The sequence below is a fragment of the Borostomias antarcticus genome (assembly GCF_949987555.1).
Source record: "Borostomias antarcticus genome assembly, contig: scaffold_172, whole genome shotgun sequence".
In the NCBI taxonomy this organism is placed as follows: domain Eukaryota; kingdom Metazoa; phylum Chordata; class Actinopteri; order Stomiiformes; family Stomiidae; genus Borostomias; species Borostomias antarcticus.
In genome coordinates, this window is record NW_028176297.1 from 100,001 (window position 1) to 118,791 (window position 18,791).

Genomic DNA, 18,791 nt, shown 5'->3' on the forward strand with positions numbered 1-18,791 from the left:
CCCCAGTGTAGAGAGAGACCCAGAACACCACCTGGTCCATCAGCAGACCACGCCTGCCCCCAGTGTAGAGAGAGACCCAGAACACCACCTGGTCCATCAGCAGACCACGCCTGCCCCCAGTGCAGAGAGAGACCCAGAACACCACCTGGTCCATCAGCAGACCACGCCTGCCCCCAGTGTAGAGAGAGACCCAGAACACCACCTGTACTGCAGCCACCCAGAGAGCAGTACGTTCAGAGAAGTGATGAAACAAGTAAGAGATTCACTTGGTAATCTGCTCTCTAACATGATTTAGATCCTCTCACCATCTGTAGAGCTTTGCCATGAATTCATCAAAAGGTCCAAGGCACTCTTCTTGATTAAAAACTTTAATTATCGGCTAGTTCATCTTAGAACAGAATAAAATAAAACAGCCAACATGTTTTGGCCATGGGGCCTTCATCAGGGCGAGTTACAAACTAGAGCAAAAGTCAGTAGAAGGCCTTAATAGGCTAAGCAGGCTGCACCCATGGGTGCGGCCAGTGATCACAATTCTAGACAGCTGTGTAGCTAGGAACTGGATAAATCATGCTGCCCACAGGAGGACATCCTTGTCACATATACATTACTGACATGTGTTCAACACACAAGAGACTCAATACCTAGGCTAGAGAAAAGGACAACAGGAAAATACACAAAATCAACATCACTTGTCCTAGGTTACAGTCACATAATGAGACACCAAGAAAATAAGAAAATACATATATAATAATCATAATCAATAACCCTTGTAAGCAGAAGAGAGGACTACCAAATTCCTGAAGGTAGAAGATCTATAGAAAATAAATCATGTCTATAGCATCATTCAGCCCTGGGGAACGCAAAGCCTGTAGTCATATTTGTAGTCATATTTGCTATGAATGTTTGTATTCCTGTCAATCTAATTTCTTGTACTTCCTGTCTCTCCTTAGTTGTTAGAGGTCTCCAAAGAGCCGTAGAGGATCATAAAGCCACTTTGAAGAGGAGGTTTGAACATGTGATTGAAGGAATCATAAAAACAGGGAATGCAACCCTCCTCAACAGCATCTACACTGAGCTCTACATCACAGAGGGACAGAGTCAAGGGGTTAATAATGAACATGAGGTTTGGCAACTTGAGAGAGCATCCAGGAAACAAACCACATATGACACACCCATCAACTACAATGACATCTTCAAACCCCTGCCTGGTCAAATGAGACCCATCAAACCCTGGCCTGGTCAAGAGAGACCCATCAAACGCTTTCCTGGTCAAGAGAGACCCATCACACCCCTGTCTGGTCAAGAGAGACCCATCAAACCCCTGTCTGGTCAAGAGAGACCCATCACACTCCTGCCTGGTCAAGAGAGACCCATCAGAACTGTGCTGACTGTGGGCGTCCCTGGTATTGGAAAAACCGTCTGTGTGCAGAAGTCAATCTTAGACTGGGCTGAAGGAAAGGCAAATCAAGATGTGGAAGTCATGTTTGTGCTTCCTTTCCGGGAGCTGAATTTGATTAGACATGTCCGGTACAGTTTACTCCAACTGCTGAATGTTTTCCACCCAGAACTACACATGGAAGATGCAGAGCAACTTGCTGTCTCTAAAGCCACGTTCATCTTTGATGGTCTGGATGAGAGCAGACTGCCCCTAGACTTCAGAAAGAACCAGACCTGCTGTCATGTCACAGAGTCAACCTCAGTGGATGTGCTGCTGACCAACCTCATCCAGGGGAATCTGCTCCCCTCTGCTCTCCTCTGGATAACCTCCCGACCTGCAGCAGCCAATCAGATCCCTTCTGAGTGTGTTGACCGGGTGACAGAGGTACGAGGGTTCAATGACGCACAGAAGGAAGAGTACTTCATGAAGAGAATCAGTGATGAGAAACTGGCCAGAAGAATCATCTCACACATCAAGACATCAAGGAGCCTCTACATCATGTGCCACATACCAGTCTTCTCTTGGATTTCTTCCACAGTCCTTGAGCACATGCTGAGTACAGAGAAGCAGGGAGAGATGCCCAAGACCTTGACTGAGATGTACACACACTTCCTGCTCATTCAGATGAAGCTGAAGAACCAGAAGTATCAAGGGGAAATCAAGACCGACGAGGAGGAGCTCTTGAGGGCCGACAGGGAAGTTCTCCTGAAGCTGGCAAAGCTGGCGTTTGACCATCTGGAGAAGGGCAACCTCATGTTCTATGAAGAAGACCTGAAAGAGTGTGGCCTCGATGTCCAAGAGGCAGCAGTGTTCTCAGGAGTTTGCACAGCAATCTTCAAAGAAGAGTCAGTGCTTTTTCAGAGGGCAGTCTACTGCTTTGTGCATCTGAGCATTCAGGAGTTTTTCTCAGCTGTCTACATTTACCATTGTTACGCAACCAAGAACATGGAGGCACTGGAGCCCTTCCTTGATGCTGATCCGTGGAGGAGGAGGAGTGAGGAGCTGTCTCTGAATGAGCTGCTGAGGGGGGCGGTACACAAAGCTTTGCAGAGTGAGAATGGACACCTGGACCTTTTTGTCCGCTTCCTCCACGGCCTCTCTCTGGAGTCCAATCAGAGACTCTTACGAGGCCTGCTGCCTCAGATTGAGAGGAGTCCAGAGAGCATCCAGGAAACAAGCAGATTCCTCAAGGAGATGGGGGAGGAGGGGGAGGAGGAGGAGGAGGAGGAATTGCAGAACATCTCCCCAGAGAGGTGCATCAATCTCTTCCAATGCTTGATGGAGATGAATGACCATTCAGTTCAGCAGGACATCCAAGCTTACATGCAGAAGAAGACATCAACCCAATCCCTGAGTCCAATACAGTGCTCAGCGCTGGCCTACATGCTGCAGATTTCAGAGGAGGTTCTGGATGAGCTTGACCTGAACAAATACAACACATCACAGGAGGGGCGGAGGAGACTGATCCCAGCTGTGCAGGTCTGCAGAAAGGCTATGTAAGTATTCATCTTTCTATACAATTTGATCAATCTATTTAACCTTGTCTGTCCCATTGACCCAGAGGTGTCTTCTGGAAGGGAGCCCTCCAAACAAAACATGATATAAAACTATAAACACAAAAATACAATTATAGATACAAAATACAATAATACAAAAAATCAAATGAATATAAAATACAGTATACAGAATGCACAGTGCTGAGTAAGGTGCTAAACACTTAATGAAAGCAATGATCAGAAAAGATCTGTCCTTTGAATTGGTCCCTGATCTGTCCTTTGAATTGTCCGCTTTGAATTCAAAGCTGCTTAATGGACAATTCAAAGCTGCCCTCCTTGTCTCTGTATGTGCACTCTAACCAGAAATGTGGTACTATTCCCTGTTACTAAAACCCCTTACCCCTTACTAAAACAGTTCTCTGTGTTACTAAAACCCCTTACCCCTTACTAAAACAGTTCCCTGTGTTACTAAAACCCCTTACCCCTTACTAAAACAGTTCCCTGTGTTACTAAAACCCCTTACCCCTTACTAAAACAGTTCCCTGTGTTACTAAAACCCCTTACCCCTTACTAAAACAATTCCCTGTGTTACTAAAACCCCTTACCCCTTACTAAAACAGTTCCCTGTGTTACTAAAACCCCTTACCCCTTACTAAAACAGTTCCCTGTGTTACTAAAACCCCTTACCCCTTACTAAAACAGTTCCCTGTGTTACTAAAACCCCTTACTAAAACAGTTCCCTGTGTTACTAAACCCCCTTACCCCTTACTAAAACAGTTCCCTGTGTTACTAAACCCCTTACCCCTTACTAAAACAGTTGCCTGTGTTACTAAAACCCCTTACCCCTTACTAAAACAGTTCCCTGTGTTACTAAACCCCCTTACCCCTTACTAAAACAGTTCCCTGTGTTACTAAAACCTCTTACCCCTTACTAAAACAGTTCCCTGTGTTACTAAACCCCCTTACCCCTTACTAAAACAGTTCCCTGTGTTACTAAACCCCTTACCCCTTACTAAAACAGTTCCCTGTGTTACTAAAACCCCTTACCCCTTACTAAAACAGTTCCCTGAGTTACTAAAACCCCTTACCCCTTACTAAACAGTTCCCTGTGTTACTTAAACCCCTTACCCCTTACTAAAACAGTTCCCTGAGTTACTAAAACCCCTTACCCCTTACTAAAACAGTTCCCTGTGTTACTAAAACCCCCTTACCCCTTACTAAAACAGTTCCCTGTGTTACTAAACCCCTTACCCCTTACTAAAACAGTTCCCTGTGTTACTAAAACCCCTTACCCCTTACTAAAACAGTTCCCTGTGTTACTAAAACCCCCTTACCCCTTACTAAAACAGTTCCCTGAGTTACTAAAACCCCCTTACCCCTTACTAAAACAGTTCCCTGTGTTACTAAAACCCCCTTACCCCTTACTTAAACAGTTCCCTGTGTTACTAAACCCCTTACCCCTTACTAAAACAGTTCCCTGTGTTACTAAAACCCCTTACCCCTTACTAAAACAGTTCCCTGTGTTACTAAAACCCCTTACCCCTTACTAAAACAGTTCCCTGTGTTACTAAAACCCCTTACCCCTTACTAAAACAGTTCCCTGTGTTACTAAAACCCCCTTACCCCTTACTAAAACAGTTCCCTGTGTTACTAAAACCCCTTACCCCTTACTAAAACAGTTCCCTGTGTTTCTAAACCCCTTACCCCTTACTAAAACAGTTCCCTGTGTTACTAAAACCCCTTACCCCTTACTAAAACAGTTCCCTGTGTTACTAAAACCCCCTTACCCCTTACTAAAACAGTTCCCTGTGTTACTAAAACCCCTTACCCCTTACTAAAACAGTTCCCTGTGTTACTAAAACCTCTTACCCCTTACTAAAACAGTTCCCTGTGTTACTAAACCCCATTTAAATAATTTAATCTTAACTGCTTTGTCCCTCATCCATCTACAATATTTACTACAATTCTGAATTTATGACTGAATGAGCCACAATTAAGTTACAAACACAATTTACTATACATATAAAGAGTACTTGCCTATGCTCTACAGCATGATATTTTAGGCAGAATACTTTTCTCGCCGTCAGCTAGAAATCTTTGTCTGCTTCACACAACTCCTTAACTCTTGCTATCATATAGGAATGCTGTCATATAGGAATGCTGTCATAAAGGAATGCTGTCATATAGGAATGCTGTCATATAGGAATGCTGCCATAAAGGAATGCTGTCATATAGGAATGCTGTCATATAGGAATGCTATTATATAGGAATGCTGTCATATAGGAATGCTGTCATATAGGAATGCTGCCATAAAGGAATGCTGTCATATAGGAATGCTGTCATATAGGAATGCTATTATATAGGAATGCTGTAATATAGGAATGCTATCATATATATAAACTTTATTACAGGCTCGTAGCCCACATTGTAAAGACAGTACCTTATATATATAAAAACAATTAGACACACACTTCTACAATTAGAAGCAAATAACAGGCACAAAGGCTAAAAGAGGCACTCATGCCAGTGTTCCCGGATGGTAGACAAGTACCTGACAGAGCTACGGCCAGGATCTGTCATCAGTTCAATGATGTCATTCAGAGAGCGGTCAAGTCTGCGCTTAAATGTGAAGGTCAGGTTCCTCAACAGGGCCATGAAGGTGATAAGTCCAAGGTTACAAAAAAGCTCACTGGCTCTGGTACTCCTGGGTTTCTTCAGCAGAATCCTAAGGCAGTCATTGTAAGCTACCTGCAGCTTGCGCAAGCTCTCCTTCTTATAGTTCACCCAGAGGGGAGCTGTATAGAGAGGGGTGCAGTAAGCTCTAAACAGGTTCACTTTAACATCAACAGTACAGTAGTGACATTTTCTGACCAGCATATTAGCTTGGGCATTCTCCTCTGTCTGTACATATCAGCATCATCCTCCATTGTGTCAGTGGTAATGTGTCCCAGGTATTTTGTACTATTGGACACACACAGGGTTTGCCCTGAGAGATGAAACACAGGAAACTCAAGGTCCAGGTCTTCCTTAGTCCTACATATCAGTACCATACTCTTTTTGGCATTATACTTAACATCAAAATCAACCCCATAGACTGAGCAGATATTAAGCAACTGTTGAAACCCAGTGCTACTGGGGGATAGAATGGCCAGGTCATCCACATACATAAAATGGTTGATCAGGGTCTCACCTATCATGCATCCTGTCCTGCACACCCCCAGCTGCTTAGACAGGTCGTCCATATAGAGATTGAAGAGGGCTGGGGATAAAAGCCCCCCCTGCCGGTGTTAGGGTTTTGATGGAGGACCCAAGAGCAGACACGATTGGGGTGAAAGCCCGTAGGCACGTTTATTGAGATCCGGGGAGAGGCAGGCAGTAACGTGGTCCATAGACAGGCGTGGGTCAGGCGGGGACGTGGTAGTCGTACAGGCGATGGTCAGGCAGGAGCAGGGTTGTCGTACAGGCGTGGGTCAGGCAGGAGCAGGGTAATCGTACAGGCGTGGGTCAGGCAGGAACTGGATACTGGGAAGACAGGGAGAACAGGGTAAGGCAAGGTTCAAAAACAGACGAGGCAGGGAGCTAGAGACGTGTACCCACTAGGTTGGTTGGTCAACGATCTGGCACAGAGGGCTGTGTGGACCGGCTTCTTATCCTGCTGGTGATTGGCTGATCAGGACCAGGTGCGTTGATAGGCTGATCAGGACCAGGTGCGTTGAGGTGTGGAGGAGAGGCAATCAAGGTGACGCACGGCAGGTGTGGATCGGGGGCGTGTCTGGCTTGTGACCGCAGACGTGCCCGCAGTTCCCGCTGCAGGCTCTGGGAGGTGCTGGGGGAAACGGAGTCCGGCACTGGAGAGACAGGGACAGGCTGGGGACCAGCGTCAGAACCGAGGATCGGTCCGGGGTCAGGGGGCTGAGGAAGTGGACGAGGCTGACGCGGCGGTGCCGTGACAGCCGGACCCCATTACCAACACTGAAGGGGGTGGATAATATACTCCCCCATTTTACCTGCATCCGCTGGTTTGCATACCAGTAAGCTAGGATGCGTACTAGTATACTAGGCACACCCCTAAGCTTAAGCTTGTTAAAAAGCTTGTAGTAGTGGACGCGGTCAAAGGCTTTGGATGCATCAATGAAACCAATAAGCATAGTAGAGCCCTGCCTTCTATATGTCTCTACCGCTTCCTTTAGAGCATAAATACATAGGTCAGTACAGTGCCTGGGCTTAAAGCCGAATTGATTATCCGTGGTGGTTATATAGACACTTAACCTGTCAAGTAGCAGTTTTTCAAGCACTTTGGACAGAATGCTGGCTAGTGCTATGGGTCTGTAGTTATCAATACTACCTACTTTACCAGCTTTGTCTTTAATTACTGGAACAAGCATAACCGACAACATGGAGTCTGGCAATGTGCCATGAGTAATCAGCCCTGTGAAGCAGATAGACAGCAGCACTGCCAACCTGGGCCCAGCTAACTTTAAGTGCTCTTCTGTAATGTTGTCCAGGCCACTGGCTTTGTTGTCTGTAAGTTGTCCTATGGCATTAAAAACCTCATTGGTGTTAAAATAGATAGTTTCATCTTCTATTTTGCCTACATGATAAGGCTCACTTTTAATACAGTTGAATAAAGCTGCATAGTGCTGCCTCCACAGGTCAGCTATGTCCACTGCATCTGTTACACCCTCTATATTACATGGGAGCGCTGCTTTAGCCCTGTTGATAGTTTTTACCTCTTTCCAGAAGTCAGTGATGTTACAACTAAGCAAGTTGTCAGCCATGGAGTGAGCACTCAGGGCCTGCTCTTGTTTGATTATAAAACGCAGTGCATATTTGTATTTAGCATTAGTTTTCTTTTTATGCTCAAGGTCAGGTCCCTGCCTGGGCCTACCAGCCATTACCCAGGCCCTATGGGCCTCGTTGGCCTCAGCATGATGGCTAGCTACACATTTATTCCACTCTGGCTTGATGTTCTTGGCCTTCCTAGGATGAGTGGATAAAGACCTGCTAGCCTCATGTAGAGCTTTCACTGTATCATAGTACAAACCACATAAACGTTCACAGTGGGAAGAGTCCTCACAGTTTACATTAGTACAACAGATAGCATTCATAGGCAGATTCAATTTGCTCAGTAGGTCATCCGATCTGCAACAGTATTTGAGGACATCCTCATTAGATAGTTTACCCCACGCTATCTTAGCCTCACCATCATCCTCATTCTTAACCAACTTGGGTACATTGTCAACATTTAAAACCATGGCAATAGGGATGTGGTCAGAGGTGGCCAACCCATAACAGATCTCCATACTTTCTAATGAGGCATGAGCATCAACAGTGGATACAATGTGATCTAGCCAGGACGTAGTATTCCATGCTTCACTGACATAGCTAAAACTTGAGTCAGGCAAGAGAACTTTACTTGATATTACTAGGTTAGTGTCATTTGTGAACCTTAGCATGTGTTTTGCAAATAGAGAATTACTATCTGTCAGGTCTGCATTATAATCACCCAAAACATAGATGCATGACAAATTGTTATCCTCAATGAAGGATTGTACAAATGCAAGCCTACTCACAAATTCATCCACATGATCATAGGATTCATATGGAGTATAAATATTTAGAATAATAAAATTATTTCCATTGCAATTAAACTCAAGCCCGATGGCCCAGTCCACATTTAAACATACAACTTTAACCATGGGGTCATACTTAATGTTCCATAAAATCGCCACTCCTCCAGCTATCCTACCTCGGACGATTCTCGTACTGAGATCCGTTGTGGATTCACCCGCTCCATGGAAATCTGGGTGCAGGGTGTTTAGTTTATCCAAATCCTGTTTGGCCATCCAGCTCTCCTGTATACATAAGACGTCACAGTCATCCAGCAGCGTATCCACAACCAGCCGCCTAGCTTTGTCGGGAGCTGTGTGACCGACCCGGAGGCCATGAGAGTTGTAGGACACAACCCGCATTATGGGGCTGTGGCACTCCCGTCAGGGCTGCTGGTGGTCGCCTCGGTCTCCTCCATTGTCGCGTCAGAGGGCGCTGCAGACACCCCCGCACCAGGGACCAACAGCCCCTCGCTCCGTGGGCAAGGGATCTCCCCTGGGGTTCTCTCAGGTAGATCCCCCCCCCCCTGCCGCTCCAATGGGCCGGCGGGGCTCGAAGTACTGCCTGATGACTGACCCAACTGGCCAAAACTGAGGGTCGTACATCTCCTTCCAGTCGTTCCATTCAGCAGTAACACAGAAGGAGCTGAATCTGCTGTATGGCGTCGCGATTTTCGTACACTTCACCTCGCGGTCCATCTTCCCTTGCAGGAAGACACGAAGAGTGTCAGCATCTAAGTTCACTTTAAATTTCGTAGCGAACACCCTGACCATCTTCGCTTTAACCGTAGACAGTTCCTCATTGGTTATCTCCGCCGTCCCAGTAATGCTGGACTTTTTCCGCACATACCTGGCTGTAGATTTCGCTGTGCGAGGATTTGCAGCATAACGGTGAGCAGAGTTCACTGGGACTGACTTTAGTTTGCTACCGTCCCTCACCACTTTACTCCAGCTAGGGGGATCTGACTTCCCGGGGGCAGTTTCACTCCTCTGGGCTGGAGACACGCTCGGGGACTCCCCAGACGTCGACCACCCCTGACCCTGGAGTGGGGTTTTCCGGGCAGAGCGGGGAGGTCCCCGCGGTTTCACCACCGGCTCCTCCACCGTAGCCAAGCCCGGTTCAGACTCGTTGACCAGATCTGGACCCTCCACAGCAGGCTGCAGAGTAGTAGGCGCAGGCAGGTGGGCCACCATGGAGGAAACATCACCTCCTTCACCAGTAACTTTACTGTTCTCCACCTTTACCGGTTCTCCACTGTACTCCACCGCCAACAGTCGCTGGTTAAGGGAGCCAGATACCTCCAGCAGGTTTTCACATGCAGTCGCCTGCGAGGTGAGGGAAGTCTTCAGGAGTTCAATGTCTGCATTAATCTGCTGCATTCTTCCAAGTAACGCAGAGACATCAACATGTTTGAATGAAACGGGAGGCAATTCATCTAAAAAATGGGACACAAATCTTGGTCCAAGTTCCCCTTTCTCCTTGAAAACAGCCAAACACATTTTGACGTAGATTTCGTCTTTCTTTTCTCCCCTGTGAGAAGACCAGCGTTTGCTATCTGGGAACAGCTCCGCCATAACATCCTTGGAGGCTTCAATCCGTTGGGAACTGAAACTGGTCTTAACTATCTTAATGATATTGTCTTGGTCGAGCGTTCTCGACTTTATCAGGAGAAAATTCAACAGTTCATCTTCAACTATTGTATCTCCATCCTTAGTGTGGTAAATCACAGGTTTAATGCGGGCAAACGCTCCCACATCACACCGACGCTGCATGGCAGCGGCCATCTTGGCGGTGGCCATCTTAGTTCTCTTCTCTATATAGGAATGCTGTCATAAAGGAATGCTATCATATAGGAATGCTGTCATATAGGAATGCTATCATATAGGAATGCTGTCATATAGGAATGCTATCATATAGGAATGCTATCATATAGGAATGATGTCATATAGGAATGATATCATATAGGAATGCTATCATATAGGAATGCTGTCATATAGGAATGCTATCATATAGGAATGCTATCATATAGGAATGCTATCATATAGGAATGCTGTCATATAGGAATGATGTCATATAGGAATGATATCATATAGGAATGCTATCATATAGGAATGCTATCATATAGGAATGCTATTATAGGAATGCTATCATATAGGAATGCTGTCATATAGGATTGCTGTCATATAGGAATAATGTCATATAGGAATGCTGTCATAAAGGAATGCTATCATATAGGAATGCTGTCATATAGGAATGATGTCATATAGGAATGCTGTCATATAGGAATTATGTCATATATGAATGCTATCATATAGGAATGCTATCATATAGGAATGCTATCATATAGGAATGCTATCATATAGGAATGCTGTCATAAAGGAATGCTTTCATATAGGAATGCTATCATATAGGAATGCTGTCATATAGGAATGCTGTCATATAGGAATGCTATCATATAGGAATGATGTCATATAGGAATGCTATCATATAGGAATGCTATCATATAGGAATGATGTCATATATGAATGCTATCATATAGGAATGCTATCATATAGGAATGCTATCATATAGGAATGCTATCATATAGGAATGCTGTCATATAGGAATGCTATCATATAGGAATGCTGTCATATAGGAATGCTATCATATAGGAATGCTATCGGTCAGTGTGTCATTAATGCCGTCCACCAGGAGAGCTGAAAACACGTCTAGCCCGCTGACAACAGACTGAGGCCCTTCGTCCTTTTATGTTCTCTGAATGCCTCGCTCCGCTCTGTCAGGCCCACAGTTATTTACCTTTAGTCAGAGGAGGGAAGAAAGAACAAATATATAGAAGTATCAGACTCAAAATATATCCCAGCTACTGATGAGCCCCACACAATGCTCATTTAAGTTCTGTTATCATCCAAGGTTTTTTGGTTGAGTTGCCTACACAGCTTGAATGTTTACTCCCTGTCTAAAGCAGCGCTTATCTTGTTAGCTGACACTATGTGGACTTCACCGTGTCAGCATCTGGGAGAGCTGTGTGGTAGTTTCTCAGTGCTCTCGTGTTCTCCCGTGCTCTGGGAGAGCTGTGTGGTAGTTTCTCAGTGCTCTCGTGTTCTCCCGTGCTCTGGGAGAGCTGTGTGGTAGTTTCTCAGTGCTCTCGTGTTCTCCCGTGCTCTGGGAGAGCTGTGTGGTAGTTTCTCAGTGCTCTCGTGTTCTCCCGTGCTCTGGGAGAGCTGTGTGGTAGTTTCTCAGTGCTCTCGTGTTCTCCCGTGCTCTGGGAGAGCTGTGTGGTAGTTTCTCAGTGCTCTCGTGTTCTCCCGTGCTCTGGGAGAGCTGTGTGGTAGTTTCTCAGTGCTCTCGTGTTCTCCCGTGCTCTGGGAGAGCTGTGTGGTAGTTTCTCAGTGCTCTCGTGTTCTCCCGTGCTCTGGGAGAGCTGTGTGGTAGTTTCTCAGTGCTCTCGTGTTCTCCCGTGCTCTGGGAGAGCTGTGTGGTAGTTTCTCAGTGCTCTCGTGTTCTCCCGTGCTCTGGGAGAGCTGTGTGGTAGTTTCTCAGTGCTCTCGTGTTCTCCCGTGCTCTGGGAGAGCTGTGTGGTAGTTTCTCAGTGCTCTCGTGTTCTCCCGTGCTCTGGGAGAGCTGTGTGGTAGTTTCTCAGTGCTCTCGTGTTCTCCCGTGCTCTGGGAGAGCTGTGTGGTAGTTTCTCAGTGCTCTCGTGTTCTCCCGTGCTCTGGGAGAGCTGTGTGGTAGTTTCTCAGTGCTCTCGTGTTCTCCCGTGCTCTGGGAGAGCTGTGTGGTAGTTTCTCAGTGCTCTCGTGTTCTCCCGTGCTCTGGGAGAGCTGTGTGGTAGTTTCTCAGTGCTCTCGTGTTCTCCCGTGCTCTGGGAGAGCTGTGTGGTAGTTTCTCAGTGCTCTCGTGTTCTCCCGTGCTCTGGGAGAGCTGTGTGGTAGTTTCTCAGTGCTCTCGTGTTCTCCCGTGCTCAGGGAGAGCTGTGTGGTAGTTTCTCAGTGCTCTCGTGTTCTCCCGTGCTCTGGGAGAGCTGTGTGGTAGTTTCTCAGTGCTCTAGTGTTCTCCCGTGCTCTGGAAGAGCTGTGTGGTAGTTTCTCAGTGCTCTCGTGTTCTCCCGTGCTCTGCTGCTCTGTTGTTGTGTGTGATCACGCGTGCACCTCGCTCTGCACGAATGCTCTTTACTGAGCTCTGTGTGTCTCCCCTATATTTTATGTGTAATGAGTTTTAGTCAGTGAGGCATTCTTACTCCCATCTATTCTCTGATCTTCTAAAATAGATTTCCGGTCTTTAACTGGTCAGAACCAGCTGGAGCTGACCCCCCTATAACTTTTAAAAACTGCTACCTCTGCGCTTGGCATGTTTCCACCTCCTCACATTGCACCATACATACATCCAGTGAGGAGTAACACGTTAGAAAGTACCCGTGCGCAATGCATCAACAATCCCTCGCCTACACGGCTGGCAGCTCTGTCTATGGCTCTGACAACGGGAGCTCTCTGCCATGGAAACACCGACACTATTTCTCCCTCCTCAAGATCAAGGACTAAATACTGGTCAAGTGTAATCTATGTATAGAGGCCCATAAGGTGTGAACCTGAATCAGTTATTCTGAAAGCACAAATGCCATGGAAACAGGTATTTTTCCTACCGTCATTCCTTGTTATCATTCAGGAAAAGGTGCAAATGCAGTCACCTCTGTCGTGGTGCAGCAAACTAGCCTAAACTAGCCTACTCCTGATTTCTCTAAATCGTATGCTACCAACGGACACATCACCTAGAAGCTGCGTCAGTTATCGATTCATATCATTGTGGATGGCCACAAGTTAAAAATGCCCTTTTTTGCAACAAAGGACTTTCATTTCACTAATAATTTTATTTGGGCTCCTACACATGATTGAAAAGTGATCAGTAGTGACTATATTCTGTATTGGTCCATGTAGCCTACAGCATGCAGCAGGCTGAGCTGTATGTGTTCATTTCCCCCATATCAAAATATAACATGCTGTATACTGTAGGCTATCAAATTAAAAGTTTGAGATGCTTCTCCTCTTGAGGTTGGCGTATTGGTTTGAAGGCTAGGAATGTTGTAGGTCACTGGCCAGACATGAGGTAGCCTACGAGTTTTTGAAAGCTGGGTACCCTTTATTAAGCCTTAGGCTACATATGAAATGTGTATATTAATGTGTATATTATACAAATCATATCATTAAGATTAACATGTCATTAAGGAACGAAAAGTCATACATGTTTACTTTGTAATTTCAGACTCTCTGGATATGTGCTCAAGGAAGCCTCATGTGAAGTGCTGGCCTCATCTCTCAGCTCAAACCCCTCCCACCTGAGAGAGTTAGACCTGAGTAACAATGACCTGCAGGATTCAGGAGTGAGTCTGCTCTCTGCTGGACTGGGGAGTCCACACTGCAAACTGGAGAAACTAAGGTCTGTATCCCTGAGCATATTCAAATGTTAAATGATGGGATTTAAATGTCTAAGTAATTGTACATCTCTGTCCTTGAAGAGGGATGTTTTGAGCATCAACATTCAAGTTGAGAAATTATCTTTGGACTACAGTACATACAGTAGAGTTGACAAAATAGGGACTATCATCTCAAAGCTTACATACAGACATATACAGACTGTAGGTGGTGGGTGGGTCCTTTATTGAAGGAGCAAAGACACAATCAAGACTAAATACAAATGTACATTGGGTACAAAATATACACAAAATCCCAATACACAAGAGTGCAAATAAACAAAGTGTATAAAAGTTGACTCCTTAGCATGCCTAGATGTGTAAAACATGCCCAGGTGTACATGATGAAGTATCAAGTAGTAAGAAGGCTAAAGCATGTTGGTAAATGTACATGTCCTGTCCAAAGAGCCTTAGCACCCTCCGAGCTGACTCAGGTCCATAGTGTCCAGCCAATCAGGACGCTGATTGGATGCTGAGTATTCATTAGAGCATGGGTTCCCAAACTCCCATCAATGTGGGCCTCCCCTCTGAAAACAGTGACCCACCCACGCCCCCCCAACCCCCCAAATGTGTCCATTTTGCAAGGCAGCGTCAGCTAGCCCATAACGTTACACAGCTAAGTTAGCTCGGTGGCACCTGCTGCTAGTTAACGTTATGACGTTTTCGCACAATATATTCATGCCTGCGGGGGGAGGCTCTCTCTGCACTATCCACACATTTAGTATAATATTATAGTGTCTCTCCCATTATTTATTTCAATCTTCTGACCTTTAAAATCACATTTCATTCATAAAAACCATAGACATTTCAAAAATAAATAACATGTTTTTCCTTCTTTTTTTTCTAACCATCCCTCCGCGCCTCCCCTGACTTTCTCTGGGGCCCCCTGGGGGAGGTCCGCCTCACAGTTTGGGAATGCCTGCATTAGAGGAATTAAAAACCTGCTCATGACTTAAACATATTAGATGCAGCAGCACTCTCTCTCCTAGCTCCAGAATGAGTCAGTCTGTTTATAATTCAGTCTGAGAGAGGAAGACAATATAGCTGACATGCCTCCTTTTCACCACTAGTGTAGCAGTGTTTGTCAGAAGGCTGAAGTGAAGAGTGAAGTTACGCCTTTAGTCAGAATGCTCTGGGAGAGCTGTGTGGTAGTTTCTCAGTGCTCTCGTGTTCTCCCGTGCTCTGGGAGAGCTGTGTGGTAGTTTCTCAGTGCTCTCGTGTTCTCCCGTGCTCCAATGCTCTTTACTGAGCTCTGTGTGTCTCCCCTATATGTTATGTGTAATGAGTTTTAGTCAGTGAGGCATTCTTACTCCCATCTATTCTCTGATCTTCTAAAATAGATTGTCGGTCTTTAACTGGTCAGAACCAGCTGGAGCTGACCCCCCTATAACTTTTAAAAACTGCTACCTCAGCGCTTGGCATGTTTCCACCTCCTCACATTGCACCATACATACATCCAGTGAGGAGTAACACTTTAGAAAGTACCCGTGCGCAATGCATCAACAATCCCTCGCCTACACGGCTGGCAGTTCTGTCTATGGCTCTGACAACGGGAGCTCTCTGCCATGGAAACACCAACACTATTTCTCCCTCCTCAAGATCAAGGACTGGTCAAGTGTAATCTATGTATAGAGGCCCATAAGGTGTGAACCTGAATCAGTTATTCTGAAAGCACAAATGCCATGGAAACAGGTATTTTTCCTACCCTCATTCCTCGTTATTATTCAGGAAAAGGTGCAAATGCAGTCACCTCTGTCGTGGTGCAGCAAACTAGCCCAAACTAGCCTACTCCTGATTTCTCTAAATCATATGCTACCAACGGACACATCACCTAGAAGCTGCGTCAGTTATGGATTCATATCATTGTGGATGGCCACAAGTTAAAAATGTCCTTTTTTGCAACATAGGACTTTAATTTCACTATTCATTTCATGTAGGCTCCTACACATGATTGAAAAGTGATCAGTAGTGACTATATTCTGTATTGGTCCATGTAGCCTACAGCATGCAGCGGGCTGAGAGCTGACTGTTCTGTCATCTTCTAGGCCTGTACATCAACATTGAGATTAAAACCTGTATTTTTAGCTGTATGTGTTCATTTCCCCCATATCAAAATAGAACATGCTGTATACTGTAGGCTATCAAATTAAACATTTGAGAAGCTTCTCCTCTTGAGGTTGGCGTATTGGTTTGAAGGCTAGGAATGTTGTAGGTCACTGTCCAGACATGAGGTAGCCTACGAGTTATTGAAAGCTGGGTACCCTTTATTAAGCCTTAGGCTACATTACATGTGTATATTAATGTGTATATTATACAAATCATATCATTAAGATTAACATGTCATTAAGGAACAAAAAGTCATACATGTTTACTTTGTAATTTCAGACTCTCTGGATGTGACCTCAAGGAAGCCTCATGTGAAGTGCTGGCCTCATCTCTCAGCTCAAACCCCTCCCACCTGAGAGAGTTAGACCTGAGTAACAATGACCTGCAGGATTCAGGAGTGAAGCTGCTCTCTGCTGGACTGGGGAGTCCACACTGCAAACTGGAGAAACTAAGGTCTGTATCCCTGAGCATATTCAAATGTTAAATGATGGGATTTAAATGTCTAAGTAATTGTACATCTCTGTCCTTGAAGAGGGATGTTTTGAGCATCAACATTCAAGTTGAGAAATTATCTTTGGACTACAGTACATACAGTAGAGTTGACAAAATAGGGACTATCATCTCAAAGCATACATACAGACATATACAGACTGTAGGTGGTGGGTGGGTCCTTTATTGAAGGAACAAAGACACAATCAAGACTAAATACAAATGTGGATTAGGTACAAAACAGGGGCGCTGCTAGGATCCCAAATCATTAGGGGTTGAGGGAAAAGCATCAGGGGCTGAAGTTTAGAGGCAGTTACACCTGTTCATTTTGGTTTTTGGGGGGCCGCATATATTTAGGGGGCCCATTTGGGTTCGCCTCTATGCACCAAAGACAAGCACATACACACACTCATACAGATTGCACAGTAACCCACAAACTGCTCAAATACTGATAAGTGGCATCAAAATGTACTCTTTAGTGTGAACTAAATCAACAACATCAGCACGGTTCAAACAGAGGACATAACTTCTCTAGTATGCTTTGACTAATCTGAAGCTATCACTGACTTGGGACACCCAGGTGTTGGACCTCTCAGAACACCACAGAAGACAGGCTCACGTCCTCCACCTCCACAATGTAACCTGCTGAAGTAGCAGTGGTTGTAACTGAACGTATCGACTCCTGTGTGTCACATGAGATGGTCACCTGAAACACAGATCATGATGAGAATGAATACATTCTGAGGCAATATAACAACATGAACATAACCCATACAGCAGCATAGGAGCTCACATTCAATATAACAACATGAACATAACCCATACAGCAGCATAGAAGCTCACATTCAATATAACAACATGAACATAACCCATACAGCAGGGATCTTGCTGGTGTTTATCTAATAAGCATGTCAGTCATATATTTTGGAGGACGGTTGTGGAGTGATTTATAAACCAGTAGAAGAATCTTGAAGTCTATTCTGAAGCTGACGGGTAGCCAATGCAGAGCCTTCAGGACGGGTGTGATGTGAGCCCTCCGTCTGGATTTTGTAAGGACTCGTGCCGCGGCGTTTTGTATAATTTGCAGGCGATTGATGGTTTTCTTTGGTAGGCCACAAAAGAGGGCATTGCAATAGTCCAGTCTGCTGGTTATAAATGCATGCATAAGTCTTTCAGTGTCGGCCTTTGAAAGGAAGGATTGCACTTTTGCCATGTTTCTTAAATGATAGAAAGATACACTAGTTATGTTATTGACATGAGATTCAAAGTTCAGATCAGAGTCGACTATGACACCTAGATTTCTAACCTGGTGTTTGGTGTTTAGTGCCAGTGTATTTAAATGTGTGTGTGTGTGTGTGACCTTAGACAGGTGAGGGGGAGGGCTCTGTATGACCCTGGTGACCTCAGACAGGTGAGGGGGAGGGCTCTGTATGACCCTGGTGACCTCAGACAGGTGAGGGGGAGGGCTCTGTATGACCCTGGTGACCTCAGACAGGTGAGGGGGAGGGCTCTGTATGACCCTGGTGACCTCAGACAGGTGAGGGGGAGGGCTCTGTATGACCCTGGTGACCTCAGACAGGTGAGGGGGAGGGCTCTGTATGACCCTGGTGACCTCAGACAGGTGAGGGGGAGGGCTCTGTATGAGGCATGTGTGAAGGCGAGGAACGTCGGGGTCTTGCAGGGGGTTGGGTTCCACCAGTGGCAGGGGGTTCTAGGTGGGGGGAGCAGTGTGAGGTTCAGGTGGCGGGTGCTGTATAAGCCCCCCATCCCTAAAAGGACAGGGGACTTGCAGTGGAGAGTGGTGCACAGGGCCCTGATGACCGAGCGCTTTCTGGCCGGGCTTGACCCCGGGGTGGGGGAGGGGGGCCCATACTGTGGTGAGGTGGAGACGGTGGTTCATGTGTTTTCTGTTTGTCTTGTTCCTCTGTTTGTGCTGTTACAGCCCTCATGTGTGAGGTTGGGGTTTGTGTTTTCTAAGGAACTGTTTGTTTTGGGCCCACAGTACACGTGCAGGAGGAGGGCAAAGTGTGTTTAGCTCAATGTTGTGTTTGGGTGAGCTAAGTTGTCCATTTGGATTACAGGGAGGAATAAGGTGAGAGGGGCGGGGCCACGGACCCAGTCCAGGTGGTTAGGGGGAGGGTCTCTGCTTCTTAGGGTAGAATACACCTATTTTGTGATCAATAACAAT

At 45.8% G+C, this 18,791-nt stretch overlaps 1 protein-coding gene across 1 annotated transcript in view; it reads left to right on the forward strand.

Annotated features, from left to right (window-relative positions):
• Positions 1-1,088: 1,088 nt before the first annotated feature.
• Positions 1,089-18,791, forward strand: part of LOC311328662 (NLR family CARD domain-containing protein 3-like) — a gene marked incomplete at its 3' end in the record, with an annotated part of 53,522 nt that continues 35,819 nt past the window's right edge. Inside the window, exons 1-3 of the mRNA XM_084462608.1 lie at positions 1,089-2,934; positions 13,801-13,974; positions 16,394-16,567. Of these exons, the coding sequence (XP_084318734.1) occupies positions 1,214-2,934; positions 13,801-13,974; positions 16,394-16,567 (2,069 nt within the window). The 5' untranslated portion in view covers positions 1,089-1,213. The remainder of the gene's footprint in view (positions 2,935-13,800; positions 13,975-16,393; positions 16,568-18,791) is intronic.